The 18,152-nt window shown below is 38.3% G+C and overlaps 1 protein-coding gene across 1 annotated transcript in view; it reads left to right on the forward strand.

The window, feature by feature from the left end:
* The window catches only part of kiaa1109 (KIAA1109), a 57,775-nt gene that overhangs the window by 7,489 nt on the left and 32,134 nt on the right, over positions 1–18,152 (forward strand). Inside the window, 31 exon segments of the mRNA XM_079842274.1 lie at positions 411–492; positions 677–870; positions 2,883–2,962; positions 3,092–3,239; positions 3,613–3,769; positions 3,943–4,021; positions 5,354–5,445; positions 6,074–6,191; positions 6,272–6,427; positions 7,193–7,290; positions 7,428–7,609; positions 7,724–7,830; positions 8,308–8,501; positions 9,095–9,304; positions 9,477–9,614; positions 9,718–9,894; positions 10,935–11,063; positions 11,158–11,277; positions 11,508–11,788; positions 11,883–12,127; positions 12,209–12,404; positions 12,726–13,521; positions 14,982–15,052; positions 15,145–15,318; positions 15,843–15,963; positions 16,046–16,192; positions 16,333–16,454; positions 17,413–17,572; positions 17,574–17,598; positions 17,899–18,054; positions 18,057–18,119. Coding sequence (XP_079698400.1) covers positions 411–492; positions 677–870; positions 2,883–2,962; positions 3,092–3,239; positions 3,613–3,769; positions 3,943–4,021; positions 5,354–5,445; positions 6,074–6,191; positions 6,272–6,427; positions 7,193–7,290; positions 7,428–7,609; positions 7,724–7,830; positions 8,308–8,501; positions 9,095–9,304; positions 9,477–9,614; positions 9,718–9,894; positions 10,935–11,063; positions 11,158–11,277; positions 11,508–11,788; positions 11,883–12,127; positions 12,209–12,404; positions 12,726–13,521; positions 14,982–15,052; positions 15,145–15,318; positions 15,843–15,963; positions 16,046–16,192; positions 16,333–16,454; positions 17,413–17,572; positions 17,574–17,598; positions 17,899–18,054; positions 18,057–18,119 — 5,018 coding nt within the window.

The raw sequence follows: 18,152 nt of genomic DNA on the forward strand, positions 1-18,152 counted from the left end.
GACCAGCCCAACATAAAAAAAACATTTGTTTGCTGAACAATGGATGATGGAAAGTGTTTAAATAAGTCAATTATTCTTTTTTTTGTTGGCGTTAATGGTGCAAATATTACACATTTCACCTTTAATGTAGCAAGTGAAGATATAATTGTTACTTTTCTTGCAGTCAAATGGGTCTGTTTAATTTGCCAACATGAAGTGTTTTATATTAATATTTAGCTTTACACTGTTTAGCATCTCCGCATGCAGACTCTGTTTGTGATGGCTACAAATCCATTGATTGTTCTTTGAATTTTCTGTCTAAATATTTTCTCGGAAGCACTCGCTTTATTTTTTTCTTTATACAGGAAAGTTGCAGTACTTCATATTCAAAAGTGCTCATGAATATATATGCGTTTTTGTTGTTTTTGAAGTGTTCACATCAAAGCTGAGACTCCGGACCCATCATCTTCCTGGAGGTCTCTCATCCCCGTCATTAAAGTCAACATCAGTACAGTGAGTATTGCATTCACCGCTCTCGCCCATTCATCTGTCTGACATCAGCATGCTGCTACCTGCGTAATTCATAGCCTATTTTTAGAGCAGTACAATCTCCTGAAACATCACGAGGAACTGAAATAAACACACTTAATATTGACCATGCCTCAACGTGCATAACTCTCGCTGTTCTTGCCCTCAGGGTCGCGTAGCATTTGGTAATCACCATCTTCCTCAAACCCTCTGTATGAATTTTGACGACGCCTTCCTGACATATGCCACCAAACCACCCAGCAGCCACTTGGATCTGTTCATGCACATTGTAAAGGGCTCTCTGGAGAACGTCCGTGTCATGCTGGTGCCCAGCCCGCGATACCTGGGCCTTCAGAATGATGAGTGAGTCTAATCATCTCTAGTCTATCAGATTAGATTAGATTAGTTTAGATTCTACTTTATTGTCATTGCGCAAGTAGAGAGGCAATGAAAAAGCTATCATCTAACCTGATATATTATTTTAAGACTGCATTAAATTACATAAGCACAGATTTCAGTCCTGTGTTGATGTATTAACTGTCGAAATTAACTTCTGTGTGTCGGAACTGACACACAGAAGGTTGCTGGTTCGATCCCAGCGGTCACCATCAGTGTGTCCTTGAGCAAGGCACTTTACTCCATGTTGCTCCAGGGGGATTGTCCCTGTAATAAGGGCACTGTAAGTCGCTTTGGATAAAAGCGTCTGCCAAATGCATAAATGTAAATGTAAATGTAAATGAAACAGACAAGACAAGACTAAACAAGACAAGACCTTTGAGTCCTTAAGTTTACACTGCCATTCAAAAGTTTGGGGTTGGTATTGGTGAAACTTGCATATTTATAATACATATGGCTAAAGGCTACAAAGCTGATTTCATGGGGTATTTACCGATGCCGGTATCTTGGAGAGCAAGAGTGGCCGATATAAAGACAAGGTAACACTAATTTTACACTCAGCAAAATTACATGATTATGACAGTGGAAATCAAGGGTTTGAAGTTTGTCGATCATGCAAATTCAGTGAAGTCCACATTAAATTTGCACAGACCGTCCGTCATGCACAGAATACACAAATTTTTATGCAGGCTACAAATGCACACTTCAGGAGATTTTGTGAAATTAAATGTTTATTAGATATTCAAAGATTTGTTTAAATTGTATAAATGCGTATTTGCTGACGGTAAGTAGTATAATAGTATAATGTTTGCCTTTTTGTTACTAATTATATAAACGCAAACAGCATAATACTTCTTTTGCGTACCATTTACTTTCTTTCTAACCGTTCAATATTTACTTTCAGACAGTTCTAACAGTCAATAACTATTAGATAGAACTGTTAAACAGAGACAGTAAACTAATGAAGAAGGAGAATAAGAGGGCTGGCGCCATCAACATAAAAGTCCTGACAAGCAGAAAAACATATTGGCCAATGCGGATTTAAAAAAAAAAAGCCAAATATGGCATATTATTGGTCGACCACTATGGCCAGTGACCACTTTAGTGCAAATGACGTGTAGTATAAATAGAGAAGGTGCTGTGTACAAGTGATAATGAGGTATATGTGTCCAGTGACACATGGCATTGTGTATAAATAGAATATGGAGGAATATGACAATATCACTGGATTGATGCAGAATAACAGGGTATAATAAATGACTAATGACCACTGCAGTTCAAGTGACATGAAATACTAATAGAGATAAGTTAAGAAGAGAATGAAAATTTCTTAGTTACACTAAAAACATTTTTGTACAGGTTTTTTTTTACAGTTATAACTGGTATAAATGAGAATAAGTGACCATTGCAGTGCAAATCACATGGTTCGAATAGAGCACTGAGTGACATCGGGTAAAAATAATACTTCCACTAATGAGTTCAAATATTGTTAAAAAAGTACAAATCTGCAAAATGGCAGAAATACAGTACAGATTTTTCAGCTACAGATGTGAAGCTGGACACTTCTTTAGCCAGAGTGAGAGTACCATAGTCTTTCACTGCATTAGTGTCTATTGTTATTTAAATATAATTATCAAGGGTTATTAATGTACTGTTTTAAACACAGTGCTAATTTAATTAACCAGAGCTGTTAGTTTGTTTCATTAGTTACAATTATACACATTGATCTGTGTAATTTAATTTAGATTGAAAATAATATTAACTTGATGACCTGAACATTAATTGCCTCTCGTATATAGATCAGCTTTTTCCAGTGTCAATTAAGGATTAGCTGAAAGTAAATGTGGGTTCATTTTCATTTATGTAATGAACTGCTATGCTAGAAGATTAATCTTGGTTGTCAGCTGCTTGATCAGTAATGATTAGTGATCTGTTTGAGTGATGTAGCGGTTGTCTAAAAAGTGATTTCTTGTCTCTAGACCTCCCAGGCTCATGGGGGAGGGCTTTGTGGTAATGCAGTCCAATGATGTGGACATCTACTACTACCAAGATGAACCAGGTAAACCTTTTTTTTTCTTTTTTTTAAGTATAAGGCTGGGTTGTTGTTGGTATGTTCACATAAACAGTGGGTATGTTGGTGTAGATAAGAATGTCTTCACATTGTTTCCTGTGCATGTGTGTTTTTTAGGTTTGGTGCTAGAGGAACAGGAGAATGGAGATACAGAAGCCTGCTCTGAAGACGCCAAACTACAGGACTTGCCTCCATGCTGGGGTTTGGACATTGTATGTGGCAAAGGAACAGACTTTAACTATGGCCCATGGGCTGACAGACAGAGGTACTTTATTAAAGCTACTAAATTTATGTGGAGTTCTGTTTTTCTTGTCAATATTGCTGTTTGATTATTATTATTACTATATTTACTATATATCGCCATGAATATAGCCAGGACAGCTGGCATGGTGTTACACTATAAGCAAATCATTATATTATATTTTATTAATTTACTATTGACGTGGTACTAAAGTACTGGTACACTACTGCTTTACTGTTTAAAAATATAAATCGTTTCTTATGATCACCAAGGCTAAATTTGACAAAATACAGTAAAAAACAGTAATATTGTTACATTGTAGAATAAGTGTTTTAATATATTTTACAATTTAAATAATTTATAATCCATTATTTAAATTGTGATTTGACCCCTACAGAGACAGCCTATGGAAGTTCTTCCTGCCTGCAGACTATCAGCCAATGAAAGTGAGCGATGTTGCCACACCAGGCAAACCCCGACAGATCCTCGCCTTTGAGCTGCGTATGAACATCATAGCTGATGCAACAATAGACTTGCTATTCACCAAGAATAGGGTATTTACATGCACACTCACTTAATGATTCATAATGAGTCACACACTCTTATGTGTAAATGTTTGGTAGGGCTATGTTTGCTTGCATTCATAAGAATATAAAATCCTGAGTAAGAATGTGGACTTCTTTTGTCTTTGTTCATTCACTAACCCATAATCCATTTGGTTTTACAGGAGACTAATGCGGTCCATGTGAATGTAGGAGCAGGTTCTTACCTCGAGGTCAACATACCCATGACTGTTGGAGAGAATGGTAACTGTCAAAATTTAGTTTTTGTGGGTGACATTTGACAGTTTTGTTTGTTTAAAGGTACATTATATAACTTTTGCTTAAAAAACAGCTGCATGTATTACGCGGAAGAACATTGTTTAGTTGTGCTTTGGCTCTGCATGACTGTGCGGATGAATATGACCCTTCATAATAGATAATGCTTTACAATGAACTCTGTTAGAGAGCTACATATGGCAATTTATCTGTTCAATAAAATCCCTTGCTCACCTGTTGAGTAATAGACGCCATCGCCGCGTCGCTTTTACAACATCACTGAAAAGCCAAGCCAGTGTTGATTCTAGTTTTATAAGAGCTCTATCGCTTTCACTTTTTGCCAGCAGACTCTCTGTTCGGCATGTTGTAAAACGGTAGCCTAGAAATCTAGAGGCACCCTAGCGGCAGCAAATGTAATTTGCAAGCAGGGATTGTCTAGCAACTCTCCGTTGGCTTACGAGCTGGAAAAAACAATCTCTGGTCAGGCCAATCACATCGTGTATAGAGTCGGTGGGTGGCGTTAACAAAATTTGGCAGAGTTGCGTTGGTTCCGCGTGCTACTAGTAAACAAAGAAGCTGGCGAACAGCGGTCTTTCGAATAGGCTTTGGCCACGACTCTGGAAGACTTGGAGTTGAGAAAAGAACAAAGAACGGCACTGAAGTCATTCTTAAGAAAGGAAGATGTGTTCGGAGTTTTTTGCCGACTGGATACGGCGAAAGTTTAATACCAACTAGCTCCGCTTCACCTTCTTCGTTGCTCTGGTTGGTTGTAGCGCTATCCTATTGCGTGCAGAGGGAATTTGAAAGACAACCGTTTATCCCGCCCCTCGGATTGAGCCCTGCCAATGGTGTGTTCCCAGACCCAACATCTTGATGTGGGTCTGGCTTGTCAGGCTAGTAAAACGGGTGATTCACCGGAGATTCGAATTTTTGCATGCTAAATGTCAACCTTTTGCACTCATTGTGACAACTAACCTATGCCACTCCCACACCATACAAGCATCAAAGTAGCCAAAGGAACTTTTATCTATTTACGGATAGGATGATACAGGCCCGGGTGAGTGACGTCTGTATGCAATTTCCCTGCGAAAACCATCCCGTCAGGTCTAAAATATAAATAAGATTATAATAAGCTTACCATGGTGAATCAGGGTAAGACAAAAACATGTTTTGGTAGCAGGATTGATGATGTATTGACTCCTTATTTAAATAGTTAATTCTGAACAAAAAATTAACAGTTACATAGTGTACCTTTTAATGTAAAAGGTACCCCCCCCCTGTTTCATATCTTGTAATACTTCACTGTTTTTGTCTGTTTAGGTTATTCTCCCACTGTTAAAGGCCAGTTATTACATGTTGATACCACCAGCAGTATGCAGTACAGGACGCTGCTAGAGGCTGAGATGCTTGCTGTGAGTGTGGCACATGATTTTATGTGTTTATAAGAGATATGCAAAACTACACATTTTCAAAATTGACTAGTCGGGTCTGGCCCATTCATACAGACTCCAAGCATAGCCCTTAAATGAGTAACTTTAAACTTTTTCTGCAGAAAACTGATTATCTTCACTAAAACAGATAAAGAGAACATTGGTTGCTGCAGGCGATTTGAGATCTGACAGTAATTGTCTTGAAATGTATTGTTGAAGATGGGAAATTTGTTACAAAAATTGAATTTAGAGAAGTAATCTTTGTAATAATTCAGATATTGCATATTGCAAGACCATTTTCCACTTTGCTGAAATTCACCCACGCAGCACTTGTTTTTGCAAAAACTTTAGGGAGGGTTGTAGCATCAGCATAGATGTGTTTTCAGCTTTTGAAACGAGGGATGAATATAAATTCTGAATTTTATTAGTAATAAAGAATAAAAATTGAATCTACACATTATTAAATGTCCATTGTGGATGTTTTAAATGTTCCCCAAAAACACTTACAGAACCTTCAAATCCTAAAGCTAAAATAAACTAAATTACAAAAGCTAGATAAAGCAACTAGTGAACTATCGTGCATGTTAACAGCTGTCTTTGAACTCCTCAGTTTCATGTCATAGCCAGTTATCCGCGCGTGTGGAATATGCCCCAGTCCTGGCAGTGTGAAATTGAGGTTTACAAAGCCACGTACCACTTCATCTATGCACAGAAAAACTTCTTCACAGGTAATGTTCCTCTCTCAAGTGTAAGTTACTGTGAGCTGACGTCTGTCCTCCGGCTGACCTCCTCCTGTTGTGATCTGTAGATTTGATACAGGACTGGGCCAGCGACAGTGAACCGGACATCTACTCATTCGTTCCATATTCTTGGAAGTTTAAGATACTTTTCCACCAGTTTGAGATGATTTGGGCCGCCAATCAGCACAACTGGATTGATTGCTCCACCAAACAGCAGGAGAATGGTAAGGGAGACTTTCGTAATGGATGCGAGACTGGAAAAAAAGACTAATATAGGGTTTGAGAAATGTAAATACTGAAAGGTAATCTAACAAATTAATAAGGCTTTGAATACACACTGCACACAATTCTGACAGTCTGTCATTTTGATAGAGATGTCGAAAAAATGTGAACAAAAAAATAAAACTAAACTAGTCACTAATCAACTAGCCGGTTGTTGGAAGACGAGCCAACCCTTTTCTAATTGTGTATGTTCCCGAATGGTGGTTTGAATTGTATTTGTTGAATTAGGTTTTGTGTGATTGATTGATTGATTGATTGATTACTTACTGATTGATTGATTTACTAATTTGTTTATTTCTTTACATGTTTGTTTCTATAATAATTAATATAATTAATTATAATAATACATTTAATTTGAGCTGTATTTGTTGTATGCAAGGTGCTATTCAATGAAAAAAGCATAAGCAGCACCAATATCTTCTCATAAGACCAAATACAAATTCTGTAATTAATATAACACACTTTATAATTATAATAAAAGATAAAATTTGTATACATGAAATGCACAACAAAAGAAATTCAACATGTAAAGTAATAATTAAAGATAACAAAATATTTATAATGCTTCCATTTAGTTAAAAGCCAAAATAAAACGATGTCTTGGCATTCTTTCATTATTTTTATTTATTTATTTTTATTTTATTATTTATTTATTCATTTCTTTTTGAACATCAGTTTAAACCCTTGCTCATGCTCTTTGTCTGTAGTTTATATCGCTGCCTGTGGGGAAACGCTGAATATTGACTTCACTTTGCCCTTTCACGAGTTTGTCCCGGCCACCTGTAACACACGTTTCTGTTTGAGAGTGAGTGTACACCCTCGCAAACATTTACACGCACTTGTCTGTTGTGCTGAATGATGTGTGACCAAGCATTACAACCTGACATTAAAACATTGGCGTTCACATAAATCCACTCTAAATGATACTGAACTCTCATACAGGCTGAAGACACAGACATGCGCTTGTGTCTGCCTGACTGTAACCCCAGCCGGTACCCGCTCCTCACCCTTACTAAGGATTACCAGCATTGCAAGACCCCTCCAGAAAACAGAATGCCAACAGAAGGGCAAGGAGCACCTCCCAAAAACAACAAACCTCGCTGGAGGAACATGACTCACACCGAGTAAGAGAGCACCATTGCTCTATTTCTGTCCCTCTTCTTTTCTGCTTCTTGTTTGCACCGCCCTTTGACTTTTCTGTTGTGTGTATGCGTGCGTGTGTGTGTGTATGTTTCCAGGGCTGGTTGGGTGGACTGCTGGAGTGTGCCGAACTTCTTGCTGATTATAGACTATACTTGGCATCCCATCTACCCTCAGAAATCTGACCAGCAGCTAAAACAATCATGTAGGTGTTTGAATAATACCAATAAATCGTGCAAAAACTTACTGTATAGATATTATAAAGATTTTCTACCCACACCTGCTTCTCTCCACCAACTCAAGCAGGAACAAATATTGTTGAAACAAATAAAACTTATTATTTAACTTAAAAATATGTAATTGTTAATAAAAATAAATAAGTTCTTAATCGATTCACAGAAAAAAATCTATAAATAAAAAAATCTAAAAACCTAAATCACTAAAAATCTATTAAAATGTTAGTTTTTTTAAACAAATTCATATTCATAGACAAATTCCAAGCATTTAAGAAAAATACTTTACAGTCTTTATGATCGATGAAATGAATCCGTTCAGTTAAGTGTTGAAACTTTTGACTTGTAGTGTAGTGAATACGTATACTTAGCAATCAGCAACAGAGATAATATATTTAAGAATCTGACCTGTTTACACTTTTACACCTTACATTACCTGTTTTTTGCAGTGTCAGAAATAGAGGAGTCCATGCTGTCAGCACTGCGCCCGCCAGAGCTCGCTCCACCTGTGCCTCCTCCACCTCGAATCTCCTCTGACCCCAGCTTGCTGCCACCTGACCGGTTACACGTAGAGATGGAGCTGAGCCCAGACTCCCACATCACCCTTTATGGCCCTCTCCTCAGAGCGCTGGTGTCCATCAAGGTACACATGTATACATACATGCTGTATGTACTCAACTTGAAGTTGGCATGAAACGGAAGTTTCGATAGTCTTTTCTTCCATATTTTTACGTAAATCCCAGTAAATCGGCTTCTCGAACAAGAAAAAAGGCAGGACTTGTTTTTGTCCATCTGGAATTGATTGGATAGTTGGATGGTTGTGGTTTGCTAATGCTGTGATGTCATGTGAGTGACAGGTTGAGAATAGATGTCGCTTAGGGAGGGGAAGTTATTTTGATTAAAGATTATAGGCACACTTTTAAATGATGATGTGCATAGACAAATCATTTATAATAAACACTGAACTATTCCATTAAAAAAAAGAATAGTTAATTTTGATTTCATTGTGATTTTAACTGTGGCAGATGTATCTTATCACTAAAACCTGACTTATATCTTGTGTTCTGCAAAACCCATATTTTCCTCTGTGAAACACAAAATGGTAATTTTTTCATCTTTTCCATATACTGACAGTTCATAATGACAGAGAAATGAGGGCGAGTAAATAATGACTTTTAATTTTTTTTTTGCTGCAATATCCCTTTAAAACGATTGTTGTTGTATGTATATTTGCAGGAAAACTATTTCGGAGAGGATGACATGTACACAGACTTTGAGGAGTCTCTGTCCAGCCCTGTGCTGAGCTCCTGCTCTTCGTCATCTGGTTGGACCAGAGTGGGCCTGGAGGAGAGCCGCTCTAAAGACGCACCACATCCTCTCTCCTTACGTCCCTGGGACATCACCGTCCTCGTCAATCTGCACAAGGTCCATGGACGTCTTCCAACGGTCAGTACTGCTTTAGAGGAGACCAGCGATTTCATTCATACAAGACAGTGTCCCAGACATCAGTGGTGACATCATTGCTAAATAAGCATATTTGTGATTGTGAGACTATTCTTTTGATGCCATGCAGGCACTGATGTGTGGTTGTAAATCTTGTTTGTACTTTTGTCTGCAGCACTGTAGTAGTGATGGCCCAGAGGGTCCTACAGGCTTCCTGGAGCGTCTGTGTTTTGAGATGAAGAAGGGTTATAAGGAGACCATGCTACAGCTCGTTCTCTCGCCTCTACATGTGTTTGTCAGCGATAACTATCAGGTGGGAGTGGGAGGAGGTGACCTCATTCATATTCTCTCAGGTGCTGTTATTTAAAGTTGATATGTTTCTGTTTTTGATAATTTATTCCCATCTGTGTGTTTAGCGGCCTGCGGTTGATGCTGTGTTACGAGATGGGCATCTGAGCCTCTCAGGGTTGCAGATGAGAGCCCACGCCATGTTCTCAGCGGAGGGCTTACCGGCGGGCAGTGACACACTCGAATATGCTTGGCTCATTGACGTTCAGGCTGGAGCTCTTACAGGAAGAGTTAGTGTGCCACAGGTGACTCAATCATTCATTGTGACATTACAAATGGGGTGCTTGGGGAATATTTCTAGCAGTATCTGTGGCATAATGGCCTCATACAAAGATTTTGACGCATCCCTCACCGTGTTTAATTGATTGAAAATGTTTACAGTAGTTATACTTAATACAATAAAACAAATGTAACAGGCATGTGGGCCAGAGAATCTAAAAGCAAGGATGTGAAGGTTGGAATTTTGTTAAAGCACCTACGTGAAAATCCACAGAAAAGAATGTTTGAACATTTATTTGTACTGCTGCCTACTTCCTGTTCGTTTCGTACACAACAGGGACAGGTCAAAATGTTCATAGGTAATCAACAGAATGCCACACAGACATGCTTTCTGCTTATTATTAATTTCTTATTATTATTCATATCTTAAGTAAGATTTATATTATTTTATAGAAATTATAATTTTTTTAATTTATATATATATTTCAGGATTTCTAATATAATTTAATAATTTACAATTGAAAAGAAATTAATACTTTTAGTCAGCAAGGAAACATTATATTGATCAAAAGTGACAGTAAAGACATTTATAATGTTACAAAAGATTTGCATTTCAAATAAATGCTGTCCTTTTGACATTTCTATTCATCAATGATTCATAGTTTCTGCAAAAATATCATAATGAGAAATGTTACTTGTGCACTAAATGAAATCTGTAATGTTCCTTTTGTCATTGTTAAAAATGTGTATGAAATATTAAACCTAAAGATCTTTTATAGTTAAAGAATTATTATTTCTATTATTTTGTAAATATTTTGCCATGCATCTGGTATTTGAGGATGATATGGCAATACAAATAGATTTGTCATTGTAATTAATATTATGTATTGATCTATAAATGTAATTCAAACTGATTGTGAACCGTACCATATTTTTCCCCTTCTTAAAAGCTACTGGGTGTGTCACTAAAAAGAGAAATTATTCAACAGTTATTTTATTAATCTAGTGACCGCTGGTGCTGGTTCTGCAAGTTTGGTGTTAATCACTGGTAGTGTTTGTGTTTCAGTGTGCATCTCTTCTGGAATGGGGCGAGAGCTTTGTGTTTCATGTACTGTCCCGAGAGTTCCAGCTTGAGCAGCCAAAACCATCTGTCACCTGCCAACATGGAGTTGATCGTAGAGTCTGTGATGCCAAGGTATTACAGAATCACTCACACACATACCTGAGCTGTCATTTTCAAATCATTTTTTAAAATGTCTACACTACTGAGTGTGCGTCTGTACGTGTAGTATGCAGCCTTGCCTGGTCCCTGTCGCACATCAGAGGATCTGAAGTACACCATGACTCGACTGACGGTTGATGGAGCTCAGGTGTGCATTGTTGAACACGGATGTGCTGCCAATATTAAGGTTAGTGACTATCAGAGATGATTATGTACACTACCAGTCAAAAGTTTAGTATAATATATTTTTTTATTATTATATTTTTTCCTTTGATGGCAAAGCTGAATTTTCATGGTTTCATCTGTTTTCAACGTTGATAATAAAAATAACAATTATTGAGAATTGAGAACCAATAATAATTTATCATACTTGAGCCACCAAATCTTAATTATTCTAAACTTATGTATGCCCATCAGACCGGAGCCTTGCGCTTGGCCACGTGTAATCTGCACACAGCTGCTGTCGGCGAAGGCATCAGTGCCGTTCTGCAAGACGTAGTGATCGCTCAGTTCATCGAGCAACAGGAAATTGCACGGCTTGGCCTCCCTCCACCCCTCCTTCGGCGCTCTCATTGGCTTGAAGCCGGTTCAGTGAACTTTAACCTCATGACGGCTGATGTGGCTTTAGCCGCTGACCATCCAGCCAAATATGAGGTCCAGAGGCAGTTCCTGGAGCTTCATGATATGAAAACAAAAAGGTTAAATCATATCTTTTAATATATTTTGTCTATTGCTTAATGTGCAGGCAAACTTATTTACCATGTTGTTATATTGTGTGCATGCGTGTTTTAGACTTTGGTTCCTTTGGCCGGAGGAGAAATATAAGCGAAGCCGGAACCGCTGTGGTTGTCTAGGTGGATGCCGTTTTTTCGGTGGCTTGGTTGGTGGCCTGGACTTCTTCCGATTGGAGGAAATCACACCCTCATCAAGCTCCGCTTTCACCAGCATCAGTGTCGACAGCGACATGTCCTATGGCCAGTCATTATTACATCCAGGAGAATGGATCGTCACCAAGGAAACTCCTAAACTCCCTGATGGTATATTCTTTTTTTGTGTGGCTATGATGATGCCGATTGGGTGTCATGTAAATTATTCTTATTTTATTGGTTTACGTACAGCTAAAGGTGTCGCTATGCGAAGAGATGTGTGTTCTCCTGCTCCGATGGTGGACTTGGAGAGACGTGGTCAGCTCCTTAGTCTTCACGTACCTCTGCGCTCTCACAGCTCTGCCTCTTCCTCTGAGGAGAACTCTTCCTCCAGTGCTGCCTTGCCTCTGTTAGCTGGAGAACGAGAGAGTCCCTCCCCTTCTATAGAGTGAGTTAGATACATGTGCTTCTGTATCGTATAAAACAATTCCAGTTCCATAATGTCTTTTATATCTTAATTAAATAATGTAATAACCGATGATTAATCAGTTTGTCTGATTAATGAGTCATGTAGACTAACCAATTCATAAGAATCCTTTGTGTTATTTCCACAACTCATACAAATCGAACTGCTAGATCAACACAAGCTTAAAGCGCAAGCTCAAAACTATTTTTCAAAAATAAAACTGGTTCTGAATAAAAACAGGTTCTCAATTCCCAACAATACGTTTCTGTTTGTATGTGTATTTTACAGTGTGTGTGTTTCCAGGTTAATGAATGTAACCACTGATGGTCCAATCCCTGAGGGTCCACCATTGCGCTCTCCACTCCGCTCTCCTTTAAAGCGCCAGTCCTCTGTCCAATCAGCTCGCCTTGGGAGCACCAAGAGCCTATCGGCCGCTGTCTTCGCAGAGAAAGCCACGCCTCCTACTGGTGTTCAGTTCAGTAGCGAGGTTTCCCGTAGCGACGAGAACGTTCTAGACTCGCCAAGGCAAAGAAGGAGCTACGGATCATTTCCGTTCACTCCATCAGCTGATTCTAGCACATTCCATCAGTACCGCTCTGTTGACTCCTCCATGTCTGTGGCTGACAGTGAAGCGTACTTTAGCGCCAATGAGGAGTTTGAGCCAATCAGTAGCGATGAAGGTCCAGGTACCTATCCAGGGAGGAAACGTAGACGAAGACAACAGGGCCAGCCCCACACAGAACACAGCCGCACCTCCATATACCACAGTGTGGAAGGACCTCTCTCGATTGCTGAGAGCCGCCTACCTCCGATGCCTAGCCACACCTCCCAAGCCTCATTTGTCTCTGCACTTGGATTGGAGGAGGAGGGCTCTGTTGAAACGGAGAAGGCTGAGTCTGGCCTCCTGACAACACAGCCGCATTTAATGGCTTGTTACCAAACTTATCTTGCACATTATCATGTGTCAAACTGGACTGTTAAGCAGCCAACCAATAAGAGAACATCAAAGTCATCACTACATCGCCCACTTGACCTTGACACGCCTACAAGTGAGGAGAGCTCTGCCTCCTTTGACCAATTGTCCATCCCATCTTTTAAGGTAAATATAAGTTATACGTTTTTCCTTCAGTATAACATATTATTTATGCAGTTGTAAATCCAAAGTAGGTGAATTTTATGAAGAAATGTCCAGGTCACATTTCACTATAATATCTGAGAAAAAAATTATGTTCGCATGAATAAAATAATTATATTTGTAGTTCCTGACAATTAAGCACCCCTTCCCTTAAAGGAACACGCCACTATTTTTGAAAATAGGCTAATTTTCCAACTCCCCTAGAGTTAAACAGTTGAGTTTTACTATTTTCAAATCCATTCAGCCGATCTCCGGGTCTGGCGGTAGCACTTTTAGCATAGCTCAGCATAGATTTAACGCAGCGCCTGAAAATAGTCCCCAGCACGCTCCCTGTGCAAGCAGGTTGTCACGTTGGTTATGTTGACGGAAGTTAGAAAAAATGACCAAAGAGTTTCGATATTTTTCCCTAGTGAGATGCTAACGGTCTAATCCGATTCAATGATCTATGCTAAGCTATGCTAAAAGTGCTACCACCAGACCCGGAGATCGGCTGAATGGATTCGAAAACGGTAAAACGCAGCTATTTAACTCTAGGGGAGTTGGAAAATTAACCTATTTTCAAAAAATAGTGGAGTGTTCCTTTTAATCGTAATTTATGAATATTTTAACTATGTATTAAACATTTTATAAATATAAATGTTTTAAAAAAAAGAAACGCTGTCCATGAATTAATATATACATTTAAAAATAAATTCATAGTTATTAATAAACAAGTAATTAGTAATTAATATTTATTCTAATTCTTTAACATAATATAATATAATATAATATAATATAATATAATATAATATAATATATAATATAATATAATATAATATATAATATAATATATAATATAATATAATATAATATAATATATAATATAATGTTAGTATAATGTATAATGTTAATATAATATAATGTTAATATTATATGTTAGACGCTTTATTTCCACTTTTCTCATATTTTCTTCATTTTTATTTAAATAAATGCCTTTTCGATCAGATATGTGATGGGAAAAGGGAGTAGAGTGAGTTCTGCAAAAGGCAGATTCGAACCTCGGGTCAATTTGCGTCCAAACTTCATGCTATGCGTCTTACCCCTACACTATTGCCGCTCTCAATGATATAGTTATTTCTGTAACTTTGTCTGGCCCAACCAGACGTTTAGCAAACAAGGCAGTATATTTGTACTTACTGTAAATGGCATCTACTCCAGTAAAAATTTTCTGAGAGGACCCACCCACATTTTTTTTACTTCCGATGCCCATGAAATGAACCGTATGTAATTTAATAATTACTTAATGTAATACATTTTCTTTATGCAAAGAGTAACTTTTGGGTAAAATTACCTGTGTAAGTTCTTTGAAATTCACCCATGTGGAAGCGTGTTGTTTGTTTATTCATTATATTTAGTTAATATTTGTATTTATGTCCTTGTTATAGATGGTAAAGGCTGGTTTGTCTGCCAGTTCTCTATTAGACAGAGGAGTTCAGCTCATGGGCGATATAAATAGGTAATACGAGACATCATATCAAATCAACAGTGATTGTTTCAGTATCATGTAGCATAATTACAAGCATGCATTTTTTTTGTTTGTATCTGCAGCACACCTTACACACCCCTTGACAAGCGGGCGATGGACAACACTGATGAGGACACAATGACAGAGGACTGGACCCTTGATCAGCCTCTTGCCCAGACGAGAACCACAGCCATCGTAGAGGTCAAAGGGGCGGTCAATGTGGTCCTGACTCCTTTAGTAGCTGAAGCACTAGACAGGTTAGACATTACAGCTGCTCTCATATCAAAATTATTGCTTTTAGTTCTGTCTGTCATCAAGCGATTTTAGATTTACCAAACAGGGCAAATTAGAGCGCAATTCCAAAAAAGCGCAAGTGGGAGTGGAAAGTTCTGCATTTCCATAAAGACCAACGTAATCTACCAAGAGCAGTGCTAATTAGTGTCTAGTTATGCTTTTTTTTGGGCACTAAATAATGGTGCAAATACCAGGAAATTGACTAGCACAAACCTTAGAAAATCACCTTGAATGATTCATTTAAATACTCGCCTCACATAAATTTTACTTCTGAAAGGGAAACTCCTACAAATGCATATGCAATAAAGTCTGCCCCAAAGATAACTGTCCACACCTTTCCAGCACTAATTTTTCTCTGTGTGTCTTCAGTAAATCCTGACAGCAGTTTTTAACCCCAAAAGAGGGTTTGCACAGGCACAAGCTGTTAGTAAATCTGGCCGTTAATGGGGTCTTTAATAAATGTCATCCTCTTTGTTGTTCTTTCCAGGTACATTGAGTCCATGGTTCACTTTGCCAGTATTCGCCACCCTGCATCAATCCTGGATGACCTGCATGGGAAAGTGCTTAATGAAGTGTATCAGATCAGCAAATCCACTGTCTCTGAGTCTGTAAGTGATCAATACCAACATACAGAGACGTGACAGCACACTTAGTCTTTAACGTGATCATGATGAATGTTGTGTTTTCCAGAGCACAGCGAAAGCAGAGCACAAAATATCTAAGACAGAGGGAACCACCCCTGGGTCTCTGAGCACACCGCATGGACAAACTGATCTGTCAATCAAGCCTGACAATGTGAAGATAAAGGGTTTGCAGGCTAATGTCACTGTCCCAAAGGTACCTGTGTGTGTGTGTGTGTGTGTGTGTGTGTGTGTGTGTGTGTGTGTGTGTGTGTGTGTGTGTGTGTGTGTATGAAAGAGAGAAAGCTTGTCATGTAAACATGGTAGAAGTAAATATGTGTGCATGTTTGTTTGCAGGTGAATCTCTGTGTACTTCAGGCATCGGTAGAAGAAGGTTCACCCTCCAATAAGAGTGTCACGCACGTCTCTCTCGTGGCCTTGTGCTTTGACCGGATTGCTACTCAGCTGCGCATGAATAGGTAACTGCAAATGTCTGTCCAAATATTATACAGTATTTCTATCTCTCTCGCTCTCTCTCTCAGGGAAAAATGGAAACACTTTTGCATTTCCAGAATATTAACCATATTGAGTTTTCTATAATAGAAAATTGAGAATTTAATGAAAATAAATGTATCGTACAAGAAGTGTGTTTTCATGGCAGCTGTTTATTGATTCTTTAGTGATTGTCAGACATGACTGAATTAATTCAACGTGCACTTTTTCATAATGCAAAAATGCAGGTTTTAAACGGTTTGGGTTTCTTCTCTTGATAATCTTAGCACATCACAGAGCCTCTAAATGGACCTTTGCAAAAATAAAGAATATACCGACCTTTGTGTGTGCATGAGAACCCATTAAACTTTGCATATAAGACAATGCACGGTTTAGCACACTGAGACACTTATTGCACCATCAGCCCATTTTGTGGTGTGGTTTCTTGGCCGCCACAGAGTATGCGTTAAAGCAGACCTAAAGCCAAAATTTGAGCAAATAGATCTCTATTAATTCATATGCATCCATGCTCTCGTTTTCTTCATAGTAAGATGGCAGTGACGCACAAAGGAAATTATATATAAAACTAGAAATTATAATGCGCAAGCATGCAAAAAATTCCTGTGTGCATGTGAATAGTTTCTCATGAAAGTTTCTTGTGTGCATGCAAAAGTCTGTATATATATTTTTTTATTTATCTTTTTTTATTTTAGGGGTTCTGTATGTTACCTCTTCGAGAAAATAAATGAAAAAAACCCTAAGAAAATAAAAATGTTTACAGATGACTGTACTATATACCAAATATAAAGCTAAAAGTAATGCTGCGATACATTTATGTTAAATATGGTCTGAAAAAAGGTTTGGAAATGGAAAATGTGTAGGAATATATAATGTATATAATTTTGACAGTTTGTACTGCTCTGACTGTTAATGTGTGCTGTGTAGGGGTATAGTTGAGGACACAGAAAAACCCTCTGCGATGATGGAGAAGTACTCGTCTGCATCGAAGATGGCACCTCAGTCCAGCGGTTCTCTCCGCTCTAATGCTGGGATCGAGAAAGGCAAGGAGATCGCAGCTAGACTCAACATACATCGCATACACAGCCCAACTCCGCGGCCTGGACTCATCAGGTACACACACCACACACATTTATGTCCCCATGTATATTTATTACATGCCTCTTGAGATTTCTTTGATTGGTCAGTTGCTGCATTCTGCAGTCAAAATTTTTTTATTTTTACAAAAACATAATTGACATGTCTCTCCTATCACATGGACATACCATTTTAAGTGAAGTTATTCTAATAATAATTAATTTAACAAATTAGTCAATATTATCATTTAATGACAGATATACTTTATTGTGTTTTGTTTATTAAAATGCCTTTTGTAATTGTAATTGGTTTGTTCCATATTTATATTTTTAACAGACCTCGGAGCTTGTGCCATCACTGCCATTCCTTTTAAGAAGTCCAAGGTTCTCTTCAGTTTGGAGGAAACTGATGACTTTGTGTTAGTGGATGAGACTGAGCCCTCCATCTCTACTGAGCACGTCCCAGATCACACCCCTGACCACGCTCGCTCTGGGCCAATCCTGAGAAATGGGGTTGGATTATGTTTGAGTGTGGGATTGAGAACCTCACTGTCAAAGGTATTATACACATGTGAATTTCAGATAGCATTA

The sequence above is a fragment of the Gobio gobio genome (genome assembly GCF_949357685.1).
Source record: "Gobio gobio genome assembly, chromosome: 18".
NCBI classification, from domain to species: domain Eukaryota; kingdom Metazoa; phylum Chordata; class Actinopteri; order Cypriniformes; family Gobionidae; genus Gobio; species Gobio gobio.